At 50.1% G+C, this 24,412-nt stretch overlaps 3 protein-coding genes and 2 non-coding genes across 5 annotated transcripts; 1 reads left to right on the forward strand and 4 right to left on the reverse strand.

Annotated features, from left to right (window-relative positions):
* Positions 1-6,928: 6,928 nt before the first annotated feature.
* LOC125548126 lies at positions 6,929-8,020 on the reverse strand. Its single transcript, XM_048711804.1, has one exon. It carries the CDS (start codon positions 7,913-7,915, stop codon positions 7,178-7,180), a length of 738 nt encoding a protein of 245 aa, XP_048567761.1. The 5' UTR covers positions 7,916-8,020; the 3' UTR covers positions 6,929-7,177.
* A 2,401-nt stretch (positions 8,021-10,421) lies between these two features.
* Positions 10,422-11,797, forward strand: LOC125548127 (probable glutathione S-transferase GSTU6). The gene has a single exon (XM_048711805.1). The coding sequence runs from the start codon at positions 10,694-10,696 to the stop codon at positions 11,552-11,554; it is 861 nt and encodes a 286-aa protein (XP_048567762.1). The 5' UTR covers positions 10,422-10,693; the 3' UTR covers positions 11,555-11,797.
* An 86-nt stretch (positions 11,798-11,883) lies between these two features.
* On the reverse strand, positions 11,884-11,955 carry TRNAP-AGG. Its single transcript has one exon. It is a non-coding gene; the product is annotated as a tRNA-Pro (tRNA).
* Positions 11,956-15,234: 3,279 nt separating this feature from the next.
* On the reverse strand, positions 15,235-15,306 carry TRNAP-AGG. Its single transcript has one exon. It is a non-coding gene; the product is annotated as a tRNA-Pro (tRNA).
* On the reverse strand, positions 15,307-16,962 carry LOC125548128 (peroxidase 25). Its single transcript, XM_048711806.1, has 4 exons — positions 16,700-16,962; positions 16,361-16,540; positions 16,096-16,258; positions 15,307-16,004 (listed from the first exon to the last, which is right to left on the reverse strand). The coding sequence occupies exons 1-4, from the start codon at positions 16,913-16,915 to the stop codon at positions 15,583-15,585; spliced, it is 981 nt and encodes a 326-aa protein (XP_048567763.1). The 5' UTR covers positions 16,916-16,962; the 3' UTR covers positions 15,307-15,582.
* Positions 16,963-24,412: the final 7,450 nt, after the last annotated feature.

The following is a 24,412-nucleotide window of genomic DNA, read 5'->3' on the forward strand; positions in this document are numbered from 1 at the left end:
ATGCTGCAACTTTCTGAGCCTGGCCTCAACTTTGACAGAGGTAGTTGGTACTTGCAAATCGGTGGCGACTTTCTTCCCTTTTGGATGGGGGAAAGGATAGGATGCCGGTCCCGCGCGCACTGTGCTGCATCGCTCGGGCCAGTGTCTAGCGGCTAGTGGTGGCATACGCATGTCAGCGACCAAGGACTAACCATCACCCACAGGCCGCTACAGAGGGTGGATCAGGGCAACACGTCGGTCGTCTCCGTTCCTGTCTTGACCGAGCCCCCGCGGCCACTCGATTGTGAAGCCTGCGCCGCGGTCCAACAAGGTTTACGCGAGGATCAGGCGCGGCGTCGCAGTGGTACCGTGTTGATTTGGTGAGGATAGCCTGCAGCATGTGTCTCACTTGGTCCTCGATAGCCGGCTCGTGGAATTGGCCCTGCGCTCACATCAATCGTTACGGGTTTACGGAGAGAAGCGGTGTCCGTGGTCCTCGATCGGCCGCGGAAGGGTCCCTTCAGCGAGTCAATACACCGCGAAAAAAGAACCGGAGAAGATGCTTTCGAATTCGCAGCAGGTCGTTTGACTCGGCAGCCTGCAAATGCAGGCATTCATGTCACCGGCCACGACCTCGACGGCCAACATCCGTACCAGCTCCCTCTCCTTTTCCTTGGTCCTGTACCGCTTGATCTGCCAGCAGTAGTCCGAACTGAGGCCAACTCCACCACGTGACCCTATCCTGTCCGTCCCCGTCCGTTTGAGGTAAAACGGACAAACGAGACGGCCCAGCACGCGGGCGCAAACGAACTTTTGTCCGCTTTGTGTTCGCTTTCGACCCATCCCTGGCCCAAGTTTAAGCCGGTTTTGGGGTGAAACAGACAGCGCGCGGACGGGCGGGACGCGCGCGCTTGTCCTCCCATGGCCCGCCTGTCGGTGGGAGAAACCAAAAATCCCCACGCTCATTTGCCGCCATTTCCCCCAAACCCTTTCACGTCCCTCCCGCCGCCCCTCTCTCCCCCGGCCATGGCCGACGCCCCGTCGAGTTCCAGCGGCCTGGCCGTCGACCCGCCCGCAAAGGTGAAGAAGAAGGCGCCAAGAAAACCGTGGTCGGAGTGCACGCCGGAGGAGATCGCCAAGTTGGACGCGGAATCGGCGAAGAGGAGGGAACGGAGAGCGGCCGTCAAGGTCAATGCCGCCGCGGCCAAGTTCGTCGCCCAGCGCGAGGAGCTGGAGGCCGCGCGGCGCAAGGCCGCTGCCGACGAGAAGAAGGACCTCATCAACAAAGCGCACGTCATCCTCATGCTTGGCATGGGCCGTCCGGCCGGGTTCCCTGCAGCGGCCGTCGGCCCGGCGAGCACAGGCTCGTCGGTCGCCCGGCCTACGCACCTTCAAACAAAGAAGCTTGAGATGGAGGAGGCGGCCAAGAGGAGGAAGATCGACATGAAGGAGGCGGCCCGGCAAAGGCAGCTCGACATCGAGGCCGACAACATCAAGGCCAGGCAGAGGCAGCTCGACATCGAGGCCACGAACGCCGCCACCAAAGCGAAGGAGGTGTCCCTTGCGATCATGAGCGTGGACTTGTCGAAGATGAGCGACAAGACGAGGGCCTGGTTCGAGACCAAGCAGAAGGAGATGCTCAAAGCCGAAGGCCTGAATTAGGTCGTCCGATCGGCCGTGGCCGTTCTTTTTGGAGGCTGGCATGGGTGCCATCCGCCCGTTGGGCCGCTGTCTGTGTGCCGGCGAGAAAACATTCATTTTGGTGGCCGGCTGTGTTGCCGGCCGCTGGCTGTGTTGTCGGCGAGGACAACTATTCATTTTTGGAGGCTGGCTATGTTGTCGGCCGCTGGCTGATGCCGGCGATGGACGTGTAGGCCGCTGGCTCTGTTGCCGGCGTAATGAACTGGGTTCGCTGGTCTGAACTAGGGCTTGGCATTTGAAACGTTGCTTCTGCTTTTTTAAAGAGACGCGGACAGGATAAGGTAAATGGATGCGGTCGCGCGCTGGGCGCACAGCCACCGCATCCGAGGGCACGCCTGAACATAACCCAAATCGTTACCCAAACGGATAGAATCCGAACAAAACGGACGTCTGTTTGGGATCGCACGGTGGAGTTGGCCTGAGAGCCTCACGCTGGTCCTAACTGGAGTGTTCAATGTATGGCTATCAGTTAATTTGTCTCCCTGCATTTCAAAAGGAAATCTCGTCAGAAATTAGGGTGCTTCTACACATAGCAATAGCATGATCCAAATTATGAGCAAAACTAAGATGTAATCACAAATAAAAGGGAAAACAGAATAACACAAAAGTTGACCTAAACTTTTGGGATATAGGGTGATCCAAATTATGAGAAAAACTAGGATGTAAACATAAATAAAAGGGAAAACAGAAACGGAATAACACAAAAGTTGACCTAAACATACCACCACCACATAACACGATCACCACCTGGAGTTATTGAGAGTGATATCTTCACAAAAGCCTTCGCGAAGAGCAACAACGCTTGTGTAGGATATCGTTGTTGTCATTGACCCTTGTCGACGGTTGGATTATGGATGGGCTTAGGCCTAAGACAATCCTTGGTTAATCTCTAAGGCCCATGCATGTATATGGCAAGTGATAAGGAGTGTAGGAAGTTTAGTACCATACTGCTACAGTAAGAAGAGTGAGACCTTTTTAGAAGGGTTGCTCCATCACTTCCTATTGGAAGCTTGGGAATAGAAACTCTACATGTGCGCTCCTCCTCCTCCACCGCCCGCCTCGCCTCGCCACGCCTCGCCTCGTCATGAAGCGTGCGCGCGCCTCGGGTTGCGGGAATGAGCCGAGGCGTCGTGGGCCTGAGCCCAGACGCATCCATCCGACGGCCTATATAAGAAGGCGCTGGCCAGTGGAATGAACCCTAACTCAGTTCACTCACTCCCTCTCGTACAACCCTAGCCGTCATCTACTGTTCCTCTCTCTGTGCTGCTTCCGGCGATCTCATCCCGACGACCGCGTGCACGGTTGGTCGGGAGAGCACGCGCGCCTCGGGTTGCGGGAATGAGCCGAGCCGTCGTGGGCCTGAGCCCAGGCGCATCCATCCGACAACCTATATAAGAAGGCGCTCGCCAGTGGAGTGAACCCTAACTCAGTTCACTCACTCCCTCTCGCACAACCCTAGTCGTCATCTACTGTTCCTCTCTCCGTGCTGCTTCCGGCGATCTCATCCCGACGACCGCGTGCACGGTTGGCCGGGAGAGCACGTGCGCCTTGGGTTGCGGGAATGAGCCGAGCCGTCGTGGGCCTGAGCCCAGGCGCATCCATCCGACGACCTATATAAGAAGGCGCTGGCCATTGGAGTGAACCCTAACTCAGTTCACTCACTCCCTCTAGCATAACCCTAGCCGTCATTTGTTGTTCCTCTCTCTGTGCTGCTTCCGGCGATCCCATTCCGACGACCGCGTGCACGATTGGTCGGGAGAGCAGGTGCCTCTGGAATCCTGTCGTTCGAGATCCTGCCCGGGAGAACGGCAATAAGGTTTTTGGGAGCGTCTCGACGCGACTGCTCCCGATCTGTCCCCGTCTCCGTCCGCCTCTGCTTTCACTACTTCCCCTACATCGACTCCATGGCTGACAACGGAGCCGCCAAGAAGAAGGCCTCGGCCTCGGCTGAGGCTGCCGCTGCCCCTGCCGCGTTGGCCTGGCCAACCGGAGGGTATGACTCATCCATCCCCTATTTGCTCGTTCATGTGTTGGCCGTATACGTATATATGATGTTCATAGATGTTTCGGTTCTATGTACTGTACGTGCTCACATGCTTAGGTATCGGTATGAGATGCATACCGTATTTGCCATACTTACTGTTTACTCATGGTCTAGATTAGTCGAAAAAGTGCTAATATTTCCATAAATTCAAAAACCTTATTTTAGGCACTTTTCGACTCATGGCTTCGCCGCTACTCTGAAACCGGAAAAGTTTACCGGGACGTATTTTAAGCGTTGGCAGAATAGGACTACCTTGTGGCTCATAGCATTTTAAGCGTTGGCAGAATAGGACTACGTTGTGGCTCATAACAACGAACGTGTTCTGGGTTGGTGGTGTGTCTTCCGTGGTAACGATTGCTCTTGAACAGGAGAATGCGTTTAAGGAGGCAACCATCATCTTTGTGGGAGCTGTTCTTACTATGATTGGGGACAAGCTAGTCAACGCGTATCTCCATATGCGCGTTGCCAAGAAATTGTGGGATGTGTTCGAAGCTAAGTTCGGCGCAACCGATGCTGGAAGCGAGTTGTATGCTATGAAGCAGTTTCATGATTACAAAATGATGGATAATCGTTCTGTATTGAACCAGGCCTATGAGATACAATGCATCGCTAAGAAGCTGGATCAGGCGCGGCCTCGTAGTAGTACCGTATTGATTCGGTGAGGATAGCCTGCAGCATCTGTCTGTCTCACTTGCTAGTCAGCTCGTGGAATTGGGCCTGCACTCACATCAATCGTTCTGGGTTTACGGAGAGAAGCGGTGTCCTTCATCCTCGATCGGCCGCGGAAGGGTCCCTTCAGCGAGTCAATACGCCGCGAAATCAACTTGAGAACGAACCGAAGAAGATGATTTCGAGTTCTCAGCAGATCGTTTGACCCGGCAGCCTGCAAATGCAGGCATTCATGTCACCGGCCACGACCCCGACGGCCAACTTCCGTACCAGCTCCCTCTCCTTTTCCTTGGTCCTATACTGCTTGATCTGCCAACAGTAGTCCCAACTGAGGAGTCCCGCGCTGGTCCTAACTGAGTGTTCACTGTATGGCTATCAGTTCATCTGTCTCCCTGAGTCTAGCTGTTTGTTTTTCAAAAGGAAATCTCGTCAGAAATTAGAGCGTTTCTACACATAGCATATAGAGGGGAAAAAAATAGAGTGATCCAAATTATAAAGAAAACTAGGATGAAAACCCCAATAGAAGGGAAAGCACAATAACACAAAAAGTTGACTTAAACAGTCCACCACCGCATAACATGATCGCCACCTGGAGTTACTGAGAGTGATATCTTCAGAAAAGCCACTGAGAAGAGCAACGACACGTGTACGATATCATTGTTGTCGTCGACCATTGTCGACCCGAAACTGCCTCACGTTCGATCAATTGTCATACGATTTGTACGACAAGAGACATGCCCGTTTTCCAAGGTCTGGGCCCACCACATCAGATGAGTTTTCTCATACAAAGATCGTACCGAATTTGATCGTACGTATAGCAGCTCTCTTGTCAACCATAAAGCTTTTGCCCATACTTGGACTCGACCGCCCAACTCAGTTTTGATGAATGGTTTATCAGAGGTAACAGACTTCGTTGCCGCTTTAACTCTAAGCGAACATGGCCCATTGTATAAAGCTTTGTCCCAGAGCCTAATTCCTACCACCTTGGCGAATCCTGGGTTAGAGGGCTAGCCGTTATGAAACCCACAAGACCGAGCGACATCTTTTTTGTGTTCGACAACAAGTAAGCACACAAAATGGAGCAGAAGGACATCAACAACACCACCACAATGGAGAAGCAACCGAGTCAACGTCAGCACCACCACTCCTGTTCAGCATGGAACATGCAATACCACCATGCCCGTCAAGCAACCACCTCATGTGTCGCACTACGACTAGCAACATACCACAACACCCAGGACCACCACCACGAGCGGGTCGTTATTCAAGGCGAGAGAGGTAAGTGTCGCCCCCATGGACTCCTCCCAGGCTTCGCCGGGTGGAGTATCTCGGCGAGGAAGAGGGAGAGAGTCAGATGGCTGGGGAGCTGCCATCACCTTTATCTCCGAGTGTATGGAGCAACACAGGTTAGTATGTTTCCTAATTCTAGTTCTTGGTTGGTGCAACCAGCAAAACCTCTCCTTCCCCCTCCCCCCCCAACTGACCCGACATCGATCCAAAGTTATCCGACATCGATCCAGCATAGGTTCATGCACGGGATCCAATGTGCTTGAGGGCATTCACATTTTTCGACAAAAGGAAATATATTAATATCATAAAGATACCAATTACATCAAGTCTCTGCAACAATGCAATGTCCTAAAGACATTACGGATGCACACAACCAAAAGACAATAAGAAGAAGAAGAACAAGAAGAAGAAGAAGAAACACCCTGCAACGATAATCAATTCCTTGTAGCTGCAGCATGAATCACAACCTAGACAACACCCGAAGTCCCAATTCTTCAAAAGCGACACCTCCAAGAAGGAAACGGTACAAAAGCACCGTCATCGCCCGATTCTAAATCTTAGATTTTCACCCTGAAGAAGATCCACGTTCTCAAAACAATGCCTTCAACAAAGTCACTGCTACACACAACCAATTAAGGCAAGACTTTGGGCTTTCACCCTGAAAGGTAAGACTCTGTACTCCGCCTGTGCTGCCGCCCCCACTTGCCGACGCCCCTGCCACGAGTCGCGAATCACCAAGAGAAGTTCTCAAAATGGCAAAAATATCCGACGTTGATTCTATAAGCTTCCGTTAAAGAATGAGGGATGCTCCAGGACTTATTCTCTTCGTCTCTCGGACTGATGAAGACTTTAATTTGCTAATTCTTGAACGAAAACCATGTAATGTGATCATGTGGAAAATAGATGACCATTGCATGATCTATTAATTAGTGGCCGTTTTACCCCGCAAAAAAAATTAGTGGCCGTTTTCTTGTAAGCATTACTTCGAATCTACCAATTCTAGTTAAGGTTGTGAGTCATCGTGGTCAAAAAGGTTGCAACCATAAAGAGTGACGATGTTCTGCAAATATTGGTGTACCATCCGACACATCCAACAAACATGCTAAAGCGAGCACTAGTACTACACAAAATTCAAAGACAGTTATCCAACTCAATATTTGTTGCCTTCTTTCTTTAGTGCTCCACATCGCCCAGGTTCAGTATAAGCAATTGTCACTCGCTTATACTTTTATGCAGCTTATTACATAATCCAAATTGAAGCATTCATCGAAGAATATATTGATCTAAGCAAGTACACACGAGGACTGTTTAAGCAAAATCTCTCTCAATTAACAGAAACCGGAGCAAACTGATTAAACGCGACATCAACATGGACTGGTGCACAAGGACAAGAGTCAAACACAACAGATGCATGCATGCGGCGTGTCTAGACCCTCCTGCCGGCCGGGCGACCGGTGGCCGCCTCGGGCTCCGGTGCTCCGCTGAGACACTTCACTAAACGGTGCCGGCGGCGACCGGACGTGGGGAACGGCCGGTGTACGAGCCGGCGGCGTGACCGTCGTTCTCCGGCGTGGCGGCGACGCTCTTCTGGGCGCGCAGCTGCTCGTAGAACCTCCTGATGAACTCGTCGGCCTTCCTGTCCACCTGCTGCTCGCCCGGCGTTTCGTTGCCCGGCGCCGAGTACGGCGAGTCGGCGATGCGGAGCCGCCTAGCCCCCGGGTTTCGCCCGGCCCCGGAGGAGGATGAAGTCCACAGCGCGGGCGACGGCGTCGCGGTGGCCGGCGCCACTACGAGCGCGTCGTCGTCGAAGGGGTGGCCGCCCTCGTTGAGCATCTCGAACACCCTGGCGATGTCGGCCGCGTCGTAGCTGTAGTAGCACCCGGGGCCCTCGTCGCCGCGGTGGCCGCGGCTCGTGGCGGCGGCGGAGAAAGGGGTGTTGCTGCAGCTGAACTCGACCTCGCGGCGGCTGCGCGAGGGCTCGTGCACCGCGAGGGCCGGGTCGAGCGCGCGGCACGAGAAGGACGACGACCTCGCCGAGGAAAGGCCGCCGAGGGCCTTGCCGGCTTTCTTGCCGCGGCGGAGGAGGAGGCCGAGGTCCATGGCCAGCTTGCGCCCGGACGGGAGCACCCCGCGCCGCAGCATGTAGAGCACGGCGCGCACCACGCGCCACAGCCGCCTCGCCACGCTCTTCCGCTGGGTGGTCGCCGTCGGCACGACGTCCTTGCCGGCCATTTCCGGTGTAGGGAGGAAGAGGGAGGCGGAGGGATCGAGGAGAGGAGAGCGAGAGTGAGGATGCTGAGCAAGGTGGGCTGCTCCCGCTCAGTGGCTCGCGCTTGGTGGTTGGAGGAGGTTCGGGGGGCGCGGCTATCTAAAAAGGAGGTAGGAGTAGGAGAGTTCCCGTAAAAAAAAAAAAGAGGTAGGAGCGCCAACCGTCAGATCCTTCCTTGCTTTAAGATTCACGCTGTGAGTGATTTGTCACCATTCGGCCTGTGTAAGGCGTGCATTTAGGGGGGTGAAGTTTTGGAGGCCGAGCTCTTCGGAGCTCGGTATTTGAAAAAATATCAAAAAACATATTTAAAAGTCTCAAAAAATTCAAAAAAAAAATCCATGGAAAATATATGTATTCCGCAAGAACATGTTAAATTCCGTTTAATGTTGTGATTTGTAGGCTGTAAAAACAAACAATAATCCGGCCCAATAACAAAAATAAAAAACCCATTTAAAAATATGTATTGGTTTTTTTTTCTGTACGCCACATGTGAAGTATAATCCGGCGAAATTTTTACATATATAGTATACATGTGTATGAGTGTCCACTAATAAATTCAGAAATTTTTTTGCGCTGTAGAATTTGAATTTGAAAACTGAGCTCCTTGTAGGGATCCATCCCAGAATCTACTATTTGCTATGTAGCACTACTAGCCCATAAGTCACCATCAAGTCCATGTTAAATTAGTAGGACGCGTCCTACTTGAAGGAATAGAGCAGCTTTTTCATTGATTTTCAGTTTTTTTTTGTGTTTTCATCGATTTTTCTTCGTTTCTTTCTCTGTTTTCATAGGAGGTTTTCTATTTATTTTCTTGTTTCTTTCTCGGTTTTCATGGGCATTTTTCTTTTCTTTCTTTTTTCTTCATTTTTTAGTTCTCTTCGTTTCGTTCTTGGTTTTCACCGCCTTTTTTCTTTTCTTCATTTTGTTTGGGTTTTTTTCATGTTTTTCATTGGTTTTCTTTTCTTTTCTCTCTATTTTTCACTGTTTTCTATAAACATTTTTAATACATCTAATACATTTTTCTAATACATGTTTAACATTTCTCAAAAAGAAGATTAATATTTACTGAGTACATGGTCAACATTTTTCTATACACATTTAGCATAGTTAAATTATTGATTACACTTTTTAAATCACATATTAACATTTTTAATACATCATCAACTTTCTTTCTACACACAATTAACATTTCTAAATAATTGATTAACATATTTCAAATACCAGATTAATTTTCTAAATACATTGTCAACATATTTAACACGTTTTCACATGCTTGATTAACATTTTTAATACAATTTTAATTTGTTGAAATGATTGATTAACATTTTTCATATACCAAATTAACTTTTTTATACATTGTCAATATTTTTTCTATACATATTTAACAGTTTTTCATATTCTGGATTAACATTATTCAAATACAAGTTTGATATTTTTAATACATGATCAACATTTTTTATATGCGCATTTAACATTTTTAATGCTTGATTAGCATTTTTCAAATATCTGTTTAACCTTTTTTTCAAATGCTTGTATTAACATTTTTAAATACATGATTAAAAATTTCACACATTATATTTTTTGTATGCATTTTTTATATATGAGAAAAAAATGCTTGGCTTACATTTTTTTGAAATACTTTATGTAAAGTGTTTTTTGTAATATATTTATTTGGAATATTTGGAAGTATAAATGGAAGTACAGAAAAAAATGAAAAAAAAAGAGGCAGTCGCCTCTGCGCAGCTGGGCTGGCCCATCTTGCGCTCTGCTTGACGCGAGGGTCCCCTAGTTCTCGCTATAAGCGATACATAGGGGCGCCCTGTTTCGTTGTCTTTTTTGTTGGGCTGCGAATTTTTACAGAGAGAGGGGGGGAGCGGCGAAATCGCTAGATAAGTTGTAAAGGTCACCCGACCTTCTCAGATGCTGACAAGTGGCGCCTGTGTCACTTGCCACAGTTTGGGTCTCGTGTCGAGATCTTAAAAACTAGATCACATGTTAATAGGTTTCGACGAACATTTTTTTCCACAAAAAAGTATGCTTCTTGCAAAACCAAAACAGTGCTTTATTTTTTGTCTTTCTCAAGAAGCACAACTTTGCTTCTCGCGGAAGCAAATTTGTGCTTCCACGAGAAGCAAATGTGTGCTTCTCGTGGAAATACATACTTTTTTTTTCTGTGTTTCTCAGGGAAGTGAATATGAAAGCTAAGCAAATACAAGAAGACCAACCTTTTCAGGAAAAGCTTTAGTTTTTTTTTCCAGCAAATATACTACTCTGTTTGTTGATATCTTCCAAGGCCTTCAGCCGTTAAAAAGAGCAGATGAGCCCTTTCCTTTGTTTGATGGAAATGTTGGTCAAAGATGGATCTTCTGGGTTGAAACAGAAAGATAAGAACAAACAGGAACCAAGAACTAAAATGAGCATAATGAATCACCTTTGCTCATCTATATTACATCTGTATATTCGATTCTCTATTCCATTGTTAATCGATCCCACAGAACAAGCCGCACATAGAGCCACCGAGGGAAGCTCGGAGTGACTGACTGATGAGAGTTTGCATATCTGCTGCCTGTCCATTCTTCAGTAGAGCTCAAAACGAAAGAAATGGCAAGAAATGACCAGTTTGCTCACTTGGTCGCGCCAAAAAATGGCATCTGAGACAGGATAACCATTCCAATCGCACAATACGGCCACACACTCACCGTCACGCATGACGAATCGAAGTTCTATATCTGAACAAGCACATGATCCGTCGCACCAGATCCACCAGACCAATCATCAAAAAATCCCCACCATACACACCCGCGAGGCTGCTCAATCATCGCACCACTCGATCGGCAGGCACGGCAGCAATGGCGGCGGCGACCGGAGGCGGCGGTGGTAGCAGGGAGGAGGGGCTGACGCTGCTGGGGTTCTGGACGAGCCCGTTCGCGCTGCGTGCGCGGTTCGCGCTGAACCTCAAGGGCGTCCCCTACGAGTACGTGGAGGAGGACCTGTTCGGCGAGCGGGGCAAGAGCCCGCTCCTCCTCGCCTCCAACCCGGCCCACGGCGGGAAGGTGCCCGTGCTCATCCACGGCGGCCGCCCCGTCGCCGAGTCGCTGGTCATCCTGGAGTACATCGACGAGGCGTTCCCGGAGCGCCTCCCGCGCCTCCTGCCCCCGCCCGACGACCCGCGCGGCCGCGCCGCCGCCCGCTTCTGGGCGGCCTGCGTCGACCAGAAGCTGCTCCCCACGTGGACGCCGCTCTACGCCGGGAGCACGGCCGAGGAGCGGGCGGGCGCGGCGAGGGAGGTCGTCGCCGTGCTGGAGGCGTTCGAGGGGGAGCTCGGGGACAGGGACTTCTTCGGCGGGGACGGCGTGGGGCTGGTGGACGTGGCGCTCGGCGGGTTCCTCGGGTGGCTGCGCGCGTCGGAGGCCATGTGCGGCGTGCGGACCGTCGACCCGGCCAGGACGCCGCGGCTGGCGGCGTGGGCGGAGCGGTTCGGCGCGCTGGACGGTGTGAGGGAGGTCGTGCCGGACGCGGCGCCGCTGGTGGAGTACAACCTCATGAAGCGGGCTCGCCTAGGCCTGCCGTATCTGCCGCCGCATCAGACGCAGCAGCAGTAGTAGTTAATTCCAACGCGAGTGGCTCGATCCATCGCGCGCAGAGGAGGAATTGAATTGAATTTGAAATTCTGAATCCGATCCCTTAAGCCGGTGGATTATTTAGTTCTTCTACTTGCAGTAGTATAATAAGTCTGTATTCTTGTTTGGAATTCTGGAATTCTCCGCTGGATCGAACCAGGTTTTTGAGAAACTCTAGCCAGAGAACTGCCTTCCAATAAAAAGAACAGAGTCGTATCATCTTCACAGCAGTTAGTCCAGAGTGTACGGTGTCATGTATAAGAAGGAAAAAAAGAACAGAGAAAAAATAGGAAAAACAGAGAAAAAGTAAAGGGGCATTCCGAGAATTGAACTCGGGACCTCTCGCACCCTAAGCGAGAATCATACCACTAGACCAAATGCCCTCGTGTGATTTCAATTCAGTACATAACGTATTTGAGCATTCAGTTTCTGTATTTGACAAACATGAGTATGGCTTCTCACCCCGTTTATTAATGAAGCAACAAACCACCAAGCATCGAGGATGTACATCATAAAACAGGTTAGAAAGGGAAAGCAAAGCAAGTTCACTGTTGTGGGCAACATCACAACAATAGACCCAATGGATACAACCAATATCAAGGGGCAGGCGGAGGGGTGACTCTATCCGGCTTTTTACTAAGGACCCGCCCCTAGTGCAACAAACCGTACAATTTATAAATGGCATCAGTAGGGCATCGTCAATGAATATTCTCAATGACAAGCTTGGTGTGAATGGACCGAATCGTTCAAGAAGCAACACCAAAGACAACCTAAAGGTGGTGACGAGTGTCGCCTGCGCTAGCCCAAATGATCTTGTAAAGATCCGAAAAGTTCGTAGGATACCCATCTATCCTACAACCTTAGATCAACTCCAATAAGGCGACCCATTTCATTCGCGGCCATCCGTTCAGGTCGATGCGGACATAAAAGACGACTCAACATGTCGACCTAAATAAACGCGCGTCTGTTTTTCGTCCGCGGGTGATCAATTTTCGGTCCATTTTTGAGCCAGCAACGCCGCCCCTCCCCTCCCCCCTCCCCCGCGTCGCCCTCCGCCGCCGTTTTGCCGCCGGGGAGCAAACTGCTTCCCACCGCCGCTTCCCCCACCGCACAGCCGCCCGCGACCAAGAAGCCGCCTCGCCGCCCCTGCCACATCCGACCGACACGCTCGTCGGATGCCGTCACACTCGTTGGACACCGGCAGGGCAGCTACCTGGTCTGTGGGCGTCGCGACTCCCCTCGCCGGCCGTCTCCTTCTTCAACGCCCGCAAGTTGTTTGACAGTTTGCCAAGGTACGAAATTGACTCCGCTGACGAGTTTTTTTCTTCACAATTTCCTTTGTGACTCCGACAATTCGTCGTTCGACGACGAGGATGAGATATTGGTTGCCGTGTTGGTCCATCACCACCTCAACAGCCAGCGGCCATTGTTCCGTGGCTCCATTCCGGGCCACCTTCGGCGTTGAATCGCAACCAAGAGAGCGGGCATTTTCTTCTCTGAAAGGACTACTTTGATACAACAAACCCGTTGTTCAAACATCACAAATTCCGCCGCCGTTTCCGTATGAGTAGGCATGTTTCAACCATATTAGAGAGGGAGTGGTCGAAACGTCTGTACGATCAAGGCTTTCAGTTTCAGGGTGAGAATGTTGTGCCTGAGCATGTGGTAGCGACAACATTTGAGCAGTTCACTCAATTTCATGAAAACATGCGTGATTGGGAAACTCGCGTGCAATTGCAAAATGATTTGGTTGAGCATATATGGGCTCATGTTGGCAACCAATAGATATATCTTTTTTTATTCGTTTGCAAAACTATGTGAAACATTTTTATTTGTATTTGCCTTGTCAAACTATACTATTTATTTGGGCGGCCAGACTATTTGGCTTGTAAAACATTTTCATTTGATAATATGTTGAGTGCAAATCAATGTAAAATTGGGCGCGCTGTCAATCCATATCAAAAACAGTACGGACACCGGACGGGCGGTCGACCCAAACGAATAAAAATCAGACGAAATCGCCGTCCATTTGGGTCGACCCGTTGGAGTTGTTCTTAGAAAAGCAACATCAAACGAAATGGGCAGCCACATAAGTAAAAAAGAAGTGATTGTTGTCTTCCAGGACATGACACAACAGACATATGCTGTAATAAATGATTGTAATAACCTTCTGCTTAATTAATTAATAAAAGGAGGGTTTAAAAATAGAGGCTTGAACTTGCATCAGGATCACTCAAGTAAGGCTTGAACATGTGGCTTCTTTGTTGTTCTGCAAATACGACGAGAAGCAAACTTACTTAAGTATTTATAAAATGTGAAACTTCTAAAACTCTATCTTAATTTATTTATTGGCAGTATTGCAAGTCATCACATTTCACAAAGCTATGTATTTTTCTTTTGTATAATGAGCTATAGTCCACCTAGATCAACAAAACTACCTTCAAGTAGTGCATATACAGAGTAAAAAAATACAAGGTTTCAGCACAAGCAATTTATTCCCACCTCCCGCGTTTCTTCAAACACGGCCCTGTAGGGCCTGATTCATTAAAAAAGGTTGAAGAAAGTTGCCCAGTTATTAACAGAAAACCAGGTGAAAACTGTCACAACACGCCCGCAAAAACAAAGCACACACGACGACCTAGCAACCCACACAAGAACGCGCACATGTCGTCGACGAGAAAAGCGCCATCGAGGTTGCAATCGGATGTCATCGTCATCACACCTCCGCGAGGGCGACTTCGACTCCACCATCAATGACCACCGATGTAGCCCTCCCCGCAAACAAACACCGAGGCCTGCACTAGTCGATGCCAAACAGTCTATCACATGCATCGATGAGCAGGCAGCTTCGACTCTATCGACGAGTATTGCAGGGGAAAAGTGTTGCGCATGCATCGAGCCCGCACCGGAACCGACCACCCGTCTCGTCACCGCAGAAGCACCTCCTCTGCAGCTCCGACTTCAAGAAGACAAAGCGAGGCATGACAGCCCCCCGAACACGCCGGGAGACCGACTACCAAAGCTTAGTAGCAGCCCAACTCCGCCCGAAGCCGCCATCGTTGCCACACAAGTCGCACAACATCACCATGTCGGACGGACACCTGCCGACCGCAATGCCGCGATGGAGAGGGCAAATGTGTTTTTACCTCCCATGTTATTATATCTCATTCTCTCCTCTAATTACCTCCAACTAACAGAAATATTTCACGCAAAAAGATTACGACTAATTCTTCGACTGATACATAAAACGTGTCCCACAAACCACATCTTTCATGGAAGATAGCGCATAAGTCCACAAAGGACCGTTTAGTTAGGCGCAAACTATCAAACAGTACTTATTAGAACCTTGATAAATTGATTTAAGCATATGCTTTCTAATCCTAATCTCCACCTCATCCTTGCTGAAAATCATCAAGCTCTCTATTGAATCCTCCTCCGACAATCTGCACGTTGATTTAAATAAATCCCTTTAATAAGTCTGTGGTCTGTGGTTTTCACTCGCTTGGGCATCTGAATTTCTACACTGGATCAAACTTCCAGTGATGTTGCTTCTTAGAGAAATGCTAAAATACACCAGATCAGTTGTAATGTATCATCCACACAGTATGTTGGTTTCAGAGTGTTGTCCAACAGTACAGAGGAAAAAAAACAGGAAAAATAATGGGGCATTCCGAGAATTGAACTCGGGACCTCTCGCACCCTAAGCGAGAATCATACCACTAGACCAAATGCCCTTGTGTGGTTTCAATTAATCTAGTCTCTACAAATTAAGCAGCTACTGTTTGGCTTCAGCTTTATATAACACCACAATATTGCTGCCAGCGTATCTGAAGCACATGATCATGGAACAAACATTAGCCTTGTCTCACGCAACAGAGAATGAAAGGAAAACAAGCAAACAAAGATACTTTTACACCAGGCACGCATGCTGCCCACCAATCAATTGGTTTATTACCACAAGCATCGCATCAAGCCAGCCATACTCATACAGAATTACACATACCATCAGTTCAGTTGAACCTGGAGCACTTCCTCCTGATCTCGCCCTGCCTCCCCGTCTTGACGGCGACGCCGCCCAGGCTGACCATGGCCTTGGGGAACTCGTAGGTGAAGCGCAGCCCGAAGAGCCCCCTGATGTTGCCGGCGTACTTCTGCACCACCCCCTGCGTGGCGTCGTCGCCCCACAGCCGCTGGTCCGACTCCAGCGCGGCGTTGCCGTCCCTCACGTTCTTGAAGAAGGCCGCGTCGAAGGCCCCCGCGCCGTCCCTGTCCAGCGCCACCCGCCGCGCCGGGTCTCCGTTCGGCGGGCACAGCGCCCGCAGCTGCGGCAGGAACGCCGGGCTGATCGACGGGTCCGCGTTCCCCGTCGCCGTGAAGTTGTACAGCCGGTACCGCACGAACGCGCAGTCCGTCTGCCCGATCGTGTGCGCGCCTGCATGCAGATCACCATTACACCGGACGGTTAACTGAACATTATGCAGTGTCATGCGTTTGTAGTATGAAGGATCGAAGAAGATTATTACCGACTAGTGTGACGAGATCGTGGTCGGACAGGCCCTGGTCTGCGAACTTTTGCCGCTGGACGGACACGGGGTCGGCCGGAGACGGCAGGGCCTTGGCGTCTGCGGCTGATGAGATCCTCCCGTCTCTTCGTCCCAGAGGCACTGGCCAGTTTGGCCCGCCGGTCTTGCCATCGTTTACAGAACGTGGCAGACAAACAGTTCAGTCATCAGGCTCTCAGCTAAACAGTTCTTGGCAGGAGTTCAGTCAGAAACAAAACTTGCCTACCAGATCCACGGAATCACGTGCGGCCAGGGCCAGTATGTCGGCGCAGGACACCACCCCAGGGCACGTTGATTCCAGCTGGGACTTGGCGTCGTCTATCACCTCGAATCCCCTGAGACCGAAGTTCTGTGGCGCACTCCTCTCGGATGATGCTCCAGAAATCAGAACAGAAGCATCACACCCCTATAATAGAGCAAAACTGCAATAGGTCATTTACGTCCCTTTACATATGCACTTTGCTGTCTATTGGGAAATGAAAAGGAACAGTATGCCATGAGATTCAGAGTAAATTTATGGAATCATACAACTGCATACTGTAGAGGACAGAATTACTGAACTGACTTGGACAAAACAGTCATGGAAGTGCAGCCTGAGCAAGCCCGGGGCAATGGTGGCGTCGTTGTTGTAGTACTTCTCGACAGTAGACCTCACGATATCCTCTGCATCAGGGCAGCTGGAGTCGTAGAATCCTCTCTGCAGCCCTTGGCTTTGAACCAAAGAACCTCTCAACAAGGCATTGAACAGAAAGAAAACGGCAGCTATTTCTGATGCTACCATGGCATGAGTAGGGTTATCACTTATCAACAACAATTCTACTTGTGCCAATCATGTATAATCCTGACGTCCGTTATATAGGGTCTCCTCAGCTTGTGCTATCTTCCAATTGCTACAATCTTGTCGCAATTTTGGTCAGTCGACAGTGGGGTAGCAAGTGGATCATGCACTACTGAATGTTGTGGATTACAGCTAGAATATCAACCTGCATATTATACAATTGATATATCCTTCATCGAATTGTGCAAGAGTCGCTCTGTTGTGTGAGATAGCAGCAGCCACTCAGGCCGCAGTTTCTAAGTGCTAGGTTGCCATACTGCACCCACATAACCAAGCCATATGCTCCAGCATAGTAACAACAATCAGATGCAGACCATTCGTTTCTGATTAGTGGCCAGAGATGTGTAGCATTTTGATGGTTTCAGAAAGCTGGTGATGTGATAGAGCTATAATATTTCTAACACGGAAGAACACCGTTACGACAGCCATTTCAAGGCAAGATGAGTAACATGTTTAAGCTCATTTTTCTAGAAAGACTAGAGTGAAATGAGAGGCAGCTCACTAATTTTTGAGCAATTTGGTCACAATGGAGTTTGGGCGCCTCCAAGATAAAAATCAGTTGTTCAGAGAGATGTAAAATTCATTAGTGAACTCCATCCACATGACCAATTCCCATATTTACCAACAGATAGCCCACTAGGAGCACTTCAGTGGTACTTTTGGTTCACAGAGAAAATGGGAATTGGGAGGCTACAGTCAGAAAAGGCCTGCTGCTAGTACACACATACACTCGTGATGAACATGGGAAACAAAGTGTTAGTGGAAGGGTTTCTCACAAGTGGGCTTTGTTAGACTTTGTAACGTAGCCCAACTGTATAATCTGTATATTGTGTAACCTTATAAATATATGTGATAGGCCACCTCTAGAGGGTTGAGCCAGTTCCCACAAATCCTACGTTTAACATGGTATCAGCCTAAACCTAGGACCTACGACAACTCCACCTCAGCCGCCGCCGCCGCCGTGCCCCAAACCCTAGGGCCGCCGCCGCAGCTACCATGACCGCTTCCGCCTCCGGTTCCGCCAGCTCCGGGGCCATCCCCGCAACGCTGGCCGCCCTTCTCAACCTTCCCGCCCACGCTGGTGCGACGCCGCGGCCCCAAGTCTTCGGCACCACCGCCGTTGGTTCGTTGTTCTCGGCTCCGATCCCGCTGTCTCCCGCGCCGTCGACGATGGCGTTCTCCACCGCCGCGATGCTGGCGCCACCTGCGGCCACTGCTGGCTCGTCCCCGACACTCGCCATCATGTCGGCGGCCTCGAGGGCCTCCCATGATCAGCCCGCGGGTGTGGCACCCGAAGCCCCTGCGGCTCCCGTTGTTGCTACCACCGACGCCGCCATGATCTCCGGCCCGTTCCACTTCGACAACCTCATCACGACTCGCCTCACGCCGGACAACTATTTGTTTTGGCGCTCCCTCCTTGGCTACGTTGATGGCTCCCTGCCGTGTCCGCCGCAGGTTATTCCCGCCGTCCATGGCCCGGCCATCAACCCGGCGCACCGTGTGTGGGTGCAGCAAGACCAAGCGATCCTCTCCGCCATCCAGGGTTCCCTCGGCGACGGGGTTGCTGGTCTTTGCCTCTTTGCTGCCTCCTCCTTGGATGCGTGGACGACTTTGGAGCATGCGTTTGCACAGACCTCCACCGCCCACTCCATGGCTCTTCGCAGCAAGCTTGATGATATCAAGAAACTGGACTCATCTGCCACAACGTACTTTAACAAAATCAAGGTCTTGGCGGATACATTGACCTCTATCGGTCGACCGCTGAGTGATGAGGAGTTCGCTGGCTATGTTATCAAGGGTCTCGATGCCGACTACGACAACCTTGCCGAGGCCGTCCACAACGCCAAGCCGCCGCTTCCTCCGCACGAGCTCTTCTCTCGTTTGCTCTTCACCGAGCAACGCATCGAAGCTCGCCGCTCCGTTACCACCATCGCCGACCGGCCAGCAGCCTTTTGGGCGTCGCGTGGCCAGCGCCCCCCTGCGCCTTCGTCGCCTGCTCGGGTCGCCAACCCCCCTGCGCCATCCTCGGGTGGCGGCCCCGTGCAGTGCCAGCTCTGCGGGCCGTGAGAGGCAGCTCGCCTCCAAGTGCCACAAGCGTTTTCAGCGGAGCTTCCTGGGTATCGGCAATGATGGAAAAGGTAATGAGAGTCAACTTGCTATGGCGGATCTTGGCCCTCCTGCTGATCATGTTGCCGCCAAGGGCAAGGATACACGCGCTGAACACGGCGTTACACCATCATACCCAATTGATCCTGTGTGGTATATGGACACTGGTGCCACGAATCATATGACGAACGAGCTCGCCAAGTTGTCCACCCACCAGCCATACTACAGTCACGACAAGGTTCACACCGCCAACGGTGTAGGTATGCCCATCTCTCACGTTGGTCAAGCATCTCTCTTAACTAGTCATCCATCTAGGCAGCTTCATCTTCGTAATATTTTACGGGTCCCCTCGATGACTCTTAATCTGTTATCTGTTCCCAAGCTCACTCTTGATAACAATGTCTTATGTGAATTTCATCCGTTTGATCTTTTTGTTAAGGACCGAGCCACTCGGGAAATTCTGCTTAGTGGTCGCCTCAGCCATGGCCTATACCGCTTGGAGGATCCATCCGCCCTGCGCGTCTTCAGTGGTGTTCATGTGTCGCCGTCCCAGTGGCACTCTTGCCTTGGTCACCCTGCCACTCCCATAGTTCGCCATATACTTCACCGCCATGAGCTGCCTATCGAGTCTAGCAATAAGGAGATATCCGTGTGTGATGCCTGTCAACAAGGCAAGAGTCATCAGTTACCATTTGTTTCTTCTACTCGTCAAGTAACGAGTCCTCTTAAACTTGTGTTTTCTGATGTATGGGGTCCTGCCCAAACGTCTATGAATGGTCACAACTATTATGTTAGCTTTATTGATGCCTATAGTCGCTTTACCTAGCTTTATCTTCTTAAGCGCAAAGCTGATGTGTTTGATGTCTTCATTCAGTTTCAAGTGCATGTAGAACATCTTCTCAAGCATAAAATTAGCCATGTTCAGTCCGATTGGGGGGGCGAATATCGCAACCTCAACACTTTCTTTAATAAGCTTGATATCTCTCATCGTTTATCATGTCCTCATACACATCAGCAGAACGGCGCTGTTGAGCGCAAGCATCGACATGTCGTTGAGACCGGACTCACACTCCTGACTCATGCTTCTGTACCCTTTCATTTTTGGAGCGACGCTTTTGCTACAGCATGTTTTTTATTAACCGACTACCTACGTGTGTCCTTAATATGAAAACTCCTATTGAGCTCCTTCTCCATGAAACTCCTGACTATACCTTCTTTAAGGTGTTCGGGTGTGCCTGCTGGCCCCATCTTCATCCATATAATCATAGAAAGCTTGAGTTTCAGTCTAAGAAATGTGTGTTTCTGGGTTATAGTTCTCTTCACAAAGGCTACAAGTGCCTTCATGTGCCAACAAATCGTGTCTATATATCCCGTGATGTTGTCTTTGATGAGAACGTTTTTCCTTTTTCCGCCATGCCGCAGCAACCCGCCACACCTCCATCTATGCATCCATCTCCTATTATGCTTGGCCAATTTGAAGATGTTGCATATTCGCCTGTGTTGTTACCTAATCATGGTGCAGGTATTGGACGTGGTGCTCGCCTGGAACTACTTCCGGATGCAACTCCTGTGACGCATGTTGATCGGTCGGTGCATGTGCCTGCACAAACTCCTGTCGTCGACCCCGTCTCTGGAGCCACGCCCGCTCATGCTACTGGACCGACGCTGGCCTCCGTACCTGGGTCGGTGTCGGCCGAGGTGCGGCCCACCACACTAGCCGAGGCGTGGCCCCTGTCTCCGCCGGTCTCACCTGGGCGGCTCGAGCGGTCCTTGCCACCGTCTCCACGCCCGGCCTCGCCTCCGTCATTGCCGTCGTCGCCTGGTCGTATGTCCCTGTCGCCCCTCTCACCTGGGTCGGCTGGGCCTACCATCGCCTCGCCTGGGTCTTTGTCTGGGCCCCCGTCACCCGACCTACCGTCGTCATCTCCAGTATTGGCGCCGCCGGCTCCTGTTCCCGTTGCCCCGCAACGTCCGCATACTCGCAGGTATTGTTCAACCCAAGCAGCGTCATGATGGTACTGTCACATATTTGGCTGCCTGTCTTGCTCATTCTGTTGCAGATCCCAATGATGAACCACACAACTATGAGGCCGCTATGAGTATTCCTCACTGGCGGGCTGCTATGGAGCAAGAGTACCACGCTCTTATGCATAATGAGACATGGACACTGGTTCCTCCTCTGCCTCGTGTCAACATCATTGATTCGAAGTGGGTTTTTAAAGTCAAGAGACATGCGGACGGATCTATTGAGCGCTACAAGGCGCCTTATGGCTAGAGGGTTTAAACAGCGTCAGGGTTTGGACTATGAGGATACATTCAACCCAGTTGTTAAGCCTACTACTATTCGGCTTCTCCTGTCTCTTGCAGTATCTCGTGGTTGGTCTCTTCGACAGCTTGATGTTCAGAATGCTTTTCTCCATGGACTGCTTGAAGAGGAGGTTTACATGCGGCAGCCACCAGGGTTTGTTGATCACGCTCAGCCTCATCATCTCTGTCGTCTGACGAAGGCTCTATATGGACTGAAACAGGCGCCTCGTGCCTGGCATGCTCGCCTAGCTTCGGCTCTTCGTACTCACGGCTTCGTTCCGTCGACAGCTGACAGCTCGCTGTTCTTGTTTCAGCGCCCCAGTGTGACTGTGTATTTGCTTGTGTACGTCGATGACATTATTCTGGTCAGCTCCTCTGCAACGGCTGCTGATGCTCTTGTGACTGCACTTGGCAGAGATTTTGCGGTAAAAGATTTGGGACAGCTACACTTCTTCTTGGGTATTGAAGTTGCACATCAGTCTCGTGGCAGCTTAGCTCTCACTCAGAAGAAGTACTCCCTTGACCTCTTGCGCCGTGCTGGTATGCTCAAGTGTAAGCCATCTCCCACGCCCATGTCCTCTACTGATAAGCTCTCGGCTACTGCTGGTACTATTTTGTCTCCTACGGATGCTACGGAGTATCGGAGTATTGTTGGTGGCTTGCAGTATCTGACTATCACACGCCCTGATCTTTCCTTTGCGGTTAACAGGATGTGTCAGTATCTTCATGCCCCTACTGATGTGCACTGGTCTGCTGTGAAGCGCATTCTTCGTTATGTGCGTCTCACTGTCTCCTATGGTCTTCATCTGCGACCTAATTCCTCTGTTGTTCTATCTGCATTCTCAGATGCTGATTGGGCTGGGTGTCCGGATGACAGACGATCCACGGGGGGATATGCTGTATTATTGGGTCCTAATTTGATCGCCTGGAGTGCACGCAAGCAAGCCACTGTTTCTCACAGCAACACGGAAGCCGAGTACAAAGCTGTTGCCAATGCGACTGCTGAGCTTATCTGGATTGAGTCTTTGCTTCGAGAGCTGGGAATCTCCCAGTCACATCCTCCGGTTGTTTGGTGTGACAACATCGGTGCTACATTCCTTTCGACAAACCCGGTGTTTCATGCACGAACCAAACATATTGAGATTGACTATCATTTTGTGAGGGAACGTGTTGCACAGAAGCTACTACAAATCAAGTTTATCTCCTCGAAGGATCAACTTGCAGACATCTTCACCAAGCATCTACCTTCTCCCATGTTCGAGGTCTGTAGGCGCAATCTCAACCTTCTAGATTCATCAGGAGTGAGTTAAGATTGAGGAAGGGTGTTAGACTTTGTAATGTAGCCCAACTGTGTAATTTATATATTATGTAACCTTATAAATATATATGATAGGCCATCTCTAAAGGGTTGAGCCAGTTCCCACAAATCCTACGTTTAACAGGCTTGACATATATGGGCTCCCACCATACTCATTTTGCAATTCACGCAGACCAAACACAGAGTGCTGCACGTGATTCTGGCAAACTGATAAGAAAGTCATCAGTGTCCTAGCACTAGTGACTGATGATCATAGTCCAAAACCAACAGATAGACTGTGCCTACTTTTTTGGTGTCATCTTCAGAGCACCAACGGTTGTGTCGCTCTGGAGAATATTACTTTTCGGCCAAGTACGGCACTTCATTCATTAAATGGCATCATCTCATAGCATCTCCCGATGCAATCTGAATTACGTTACGGTGCACATTGCTAATGGAATGCCCAGCACAACGAGCTAAAGCATGCGCCGAAACATTTGACAAGTCATTCGCATGAATAAAGCAAGACCGATCTATGAAAGAGACTAGACAATACATTTATATCTCAACACTCTTTTTAAGGTGTGGCTCTCTCGGGTCTAAACATGGATCGTGGGCTGCAATTTAATTGCGTCAGTCGGGTCTTGAACTCAAAGACCTCTTGGCTCAAACATATCTCTATTTTCTTAATGCCGCAGACTAGGATGCCAACCTTGGAGGGGTCTTGAACAGTCTACTTAATCCGCCGAACGACAGAGAAGCGATCGGGGCCACAATAACCATTTTGAAAACCTTCTTCATGAGCAAGGGCGACTACATTGTGAGTCGGACATATCTTCTGCAATTTGAGACGTAATAACGGTTCGTGTTAGAGATTTCTGAGGAGAGCTCACCATACCAAAATCAACATATGCTATTTGTTTCATGGGACCTGTATAATGCCTTTTTTAACACGACCATCATAAGAAGGTGATCATCAATCAAGATTCGACCAAGTAATATTTACGCTTTCTCTTAGGCGAGTAGTAACCGGATCCAGGGCCGGCCCTGGGGAGAGGGGGGGGGGGGGGGCGCCCCGGGCCCCCACCCAGGTGTGTACTAGGTATATACGTATAGCAGGCTGTAGGCCCATGTCAAACAAAATAGCCAAAGGCGAGGCCTTTCATCAGCCTTTCACGCACATGCACACGCAAGCGAAACGAGCCGCAGCGGCAGGATTAGCGACATGCACGGCTTGATTAGCGATCGCTTTCCTTCGTCCTTCACGTTAAAAAAAAGACAACAATATGCTATCCTTTCACGGCTTCATCTAGAAAAAAAAGGCCGATCGTGATCCTGTCGATTCTCGACAGTTCGACCTGTCTCATCACGCAGGCTCCCAGCCCTAGGCCGCCGCCCGCCGTCGCCGACGCGCCGTACTGCAGGTCTGCCGACTGCCATATGCCTCTTGCTAATTTCTAATTCTCTTCTCCTAATCTCCTTCCTAATACAGTTCACAGCTGATTTCAATTCAGGGGGCCCTCAGTCTTGGTCAATTGCTCATTGCTCTCCGAGTCTAGGCGCTGCAAACAGCACTCGGACTGACGCTATCAGAATTCAGACCATCAGAACCAGATATACTATATTTGTGTTTGGCCGTTCCTTGATGCGTATGTGGTACTGTTCAATAATTGATGCAAAAATTACTTTTCAAGATTGTGTTTTAGCATGCCTCCGAGAAATAGGAAGTA

The sequence above is a fragment of the Triticum urartu genome, chromosome 3 (genome assembly GCF_003073215.2).
Source record: "Triticum urartu cultivar G1812 chromosome 3, Tu2.1, whole genome shotgun sequence".
Taxonomy (NCBI): Eukaryota; Viridiplantae; Streptophyta; class Magnoliopsida; order Poales; family Poaceae; genus Triticum; species Triticum urartu.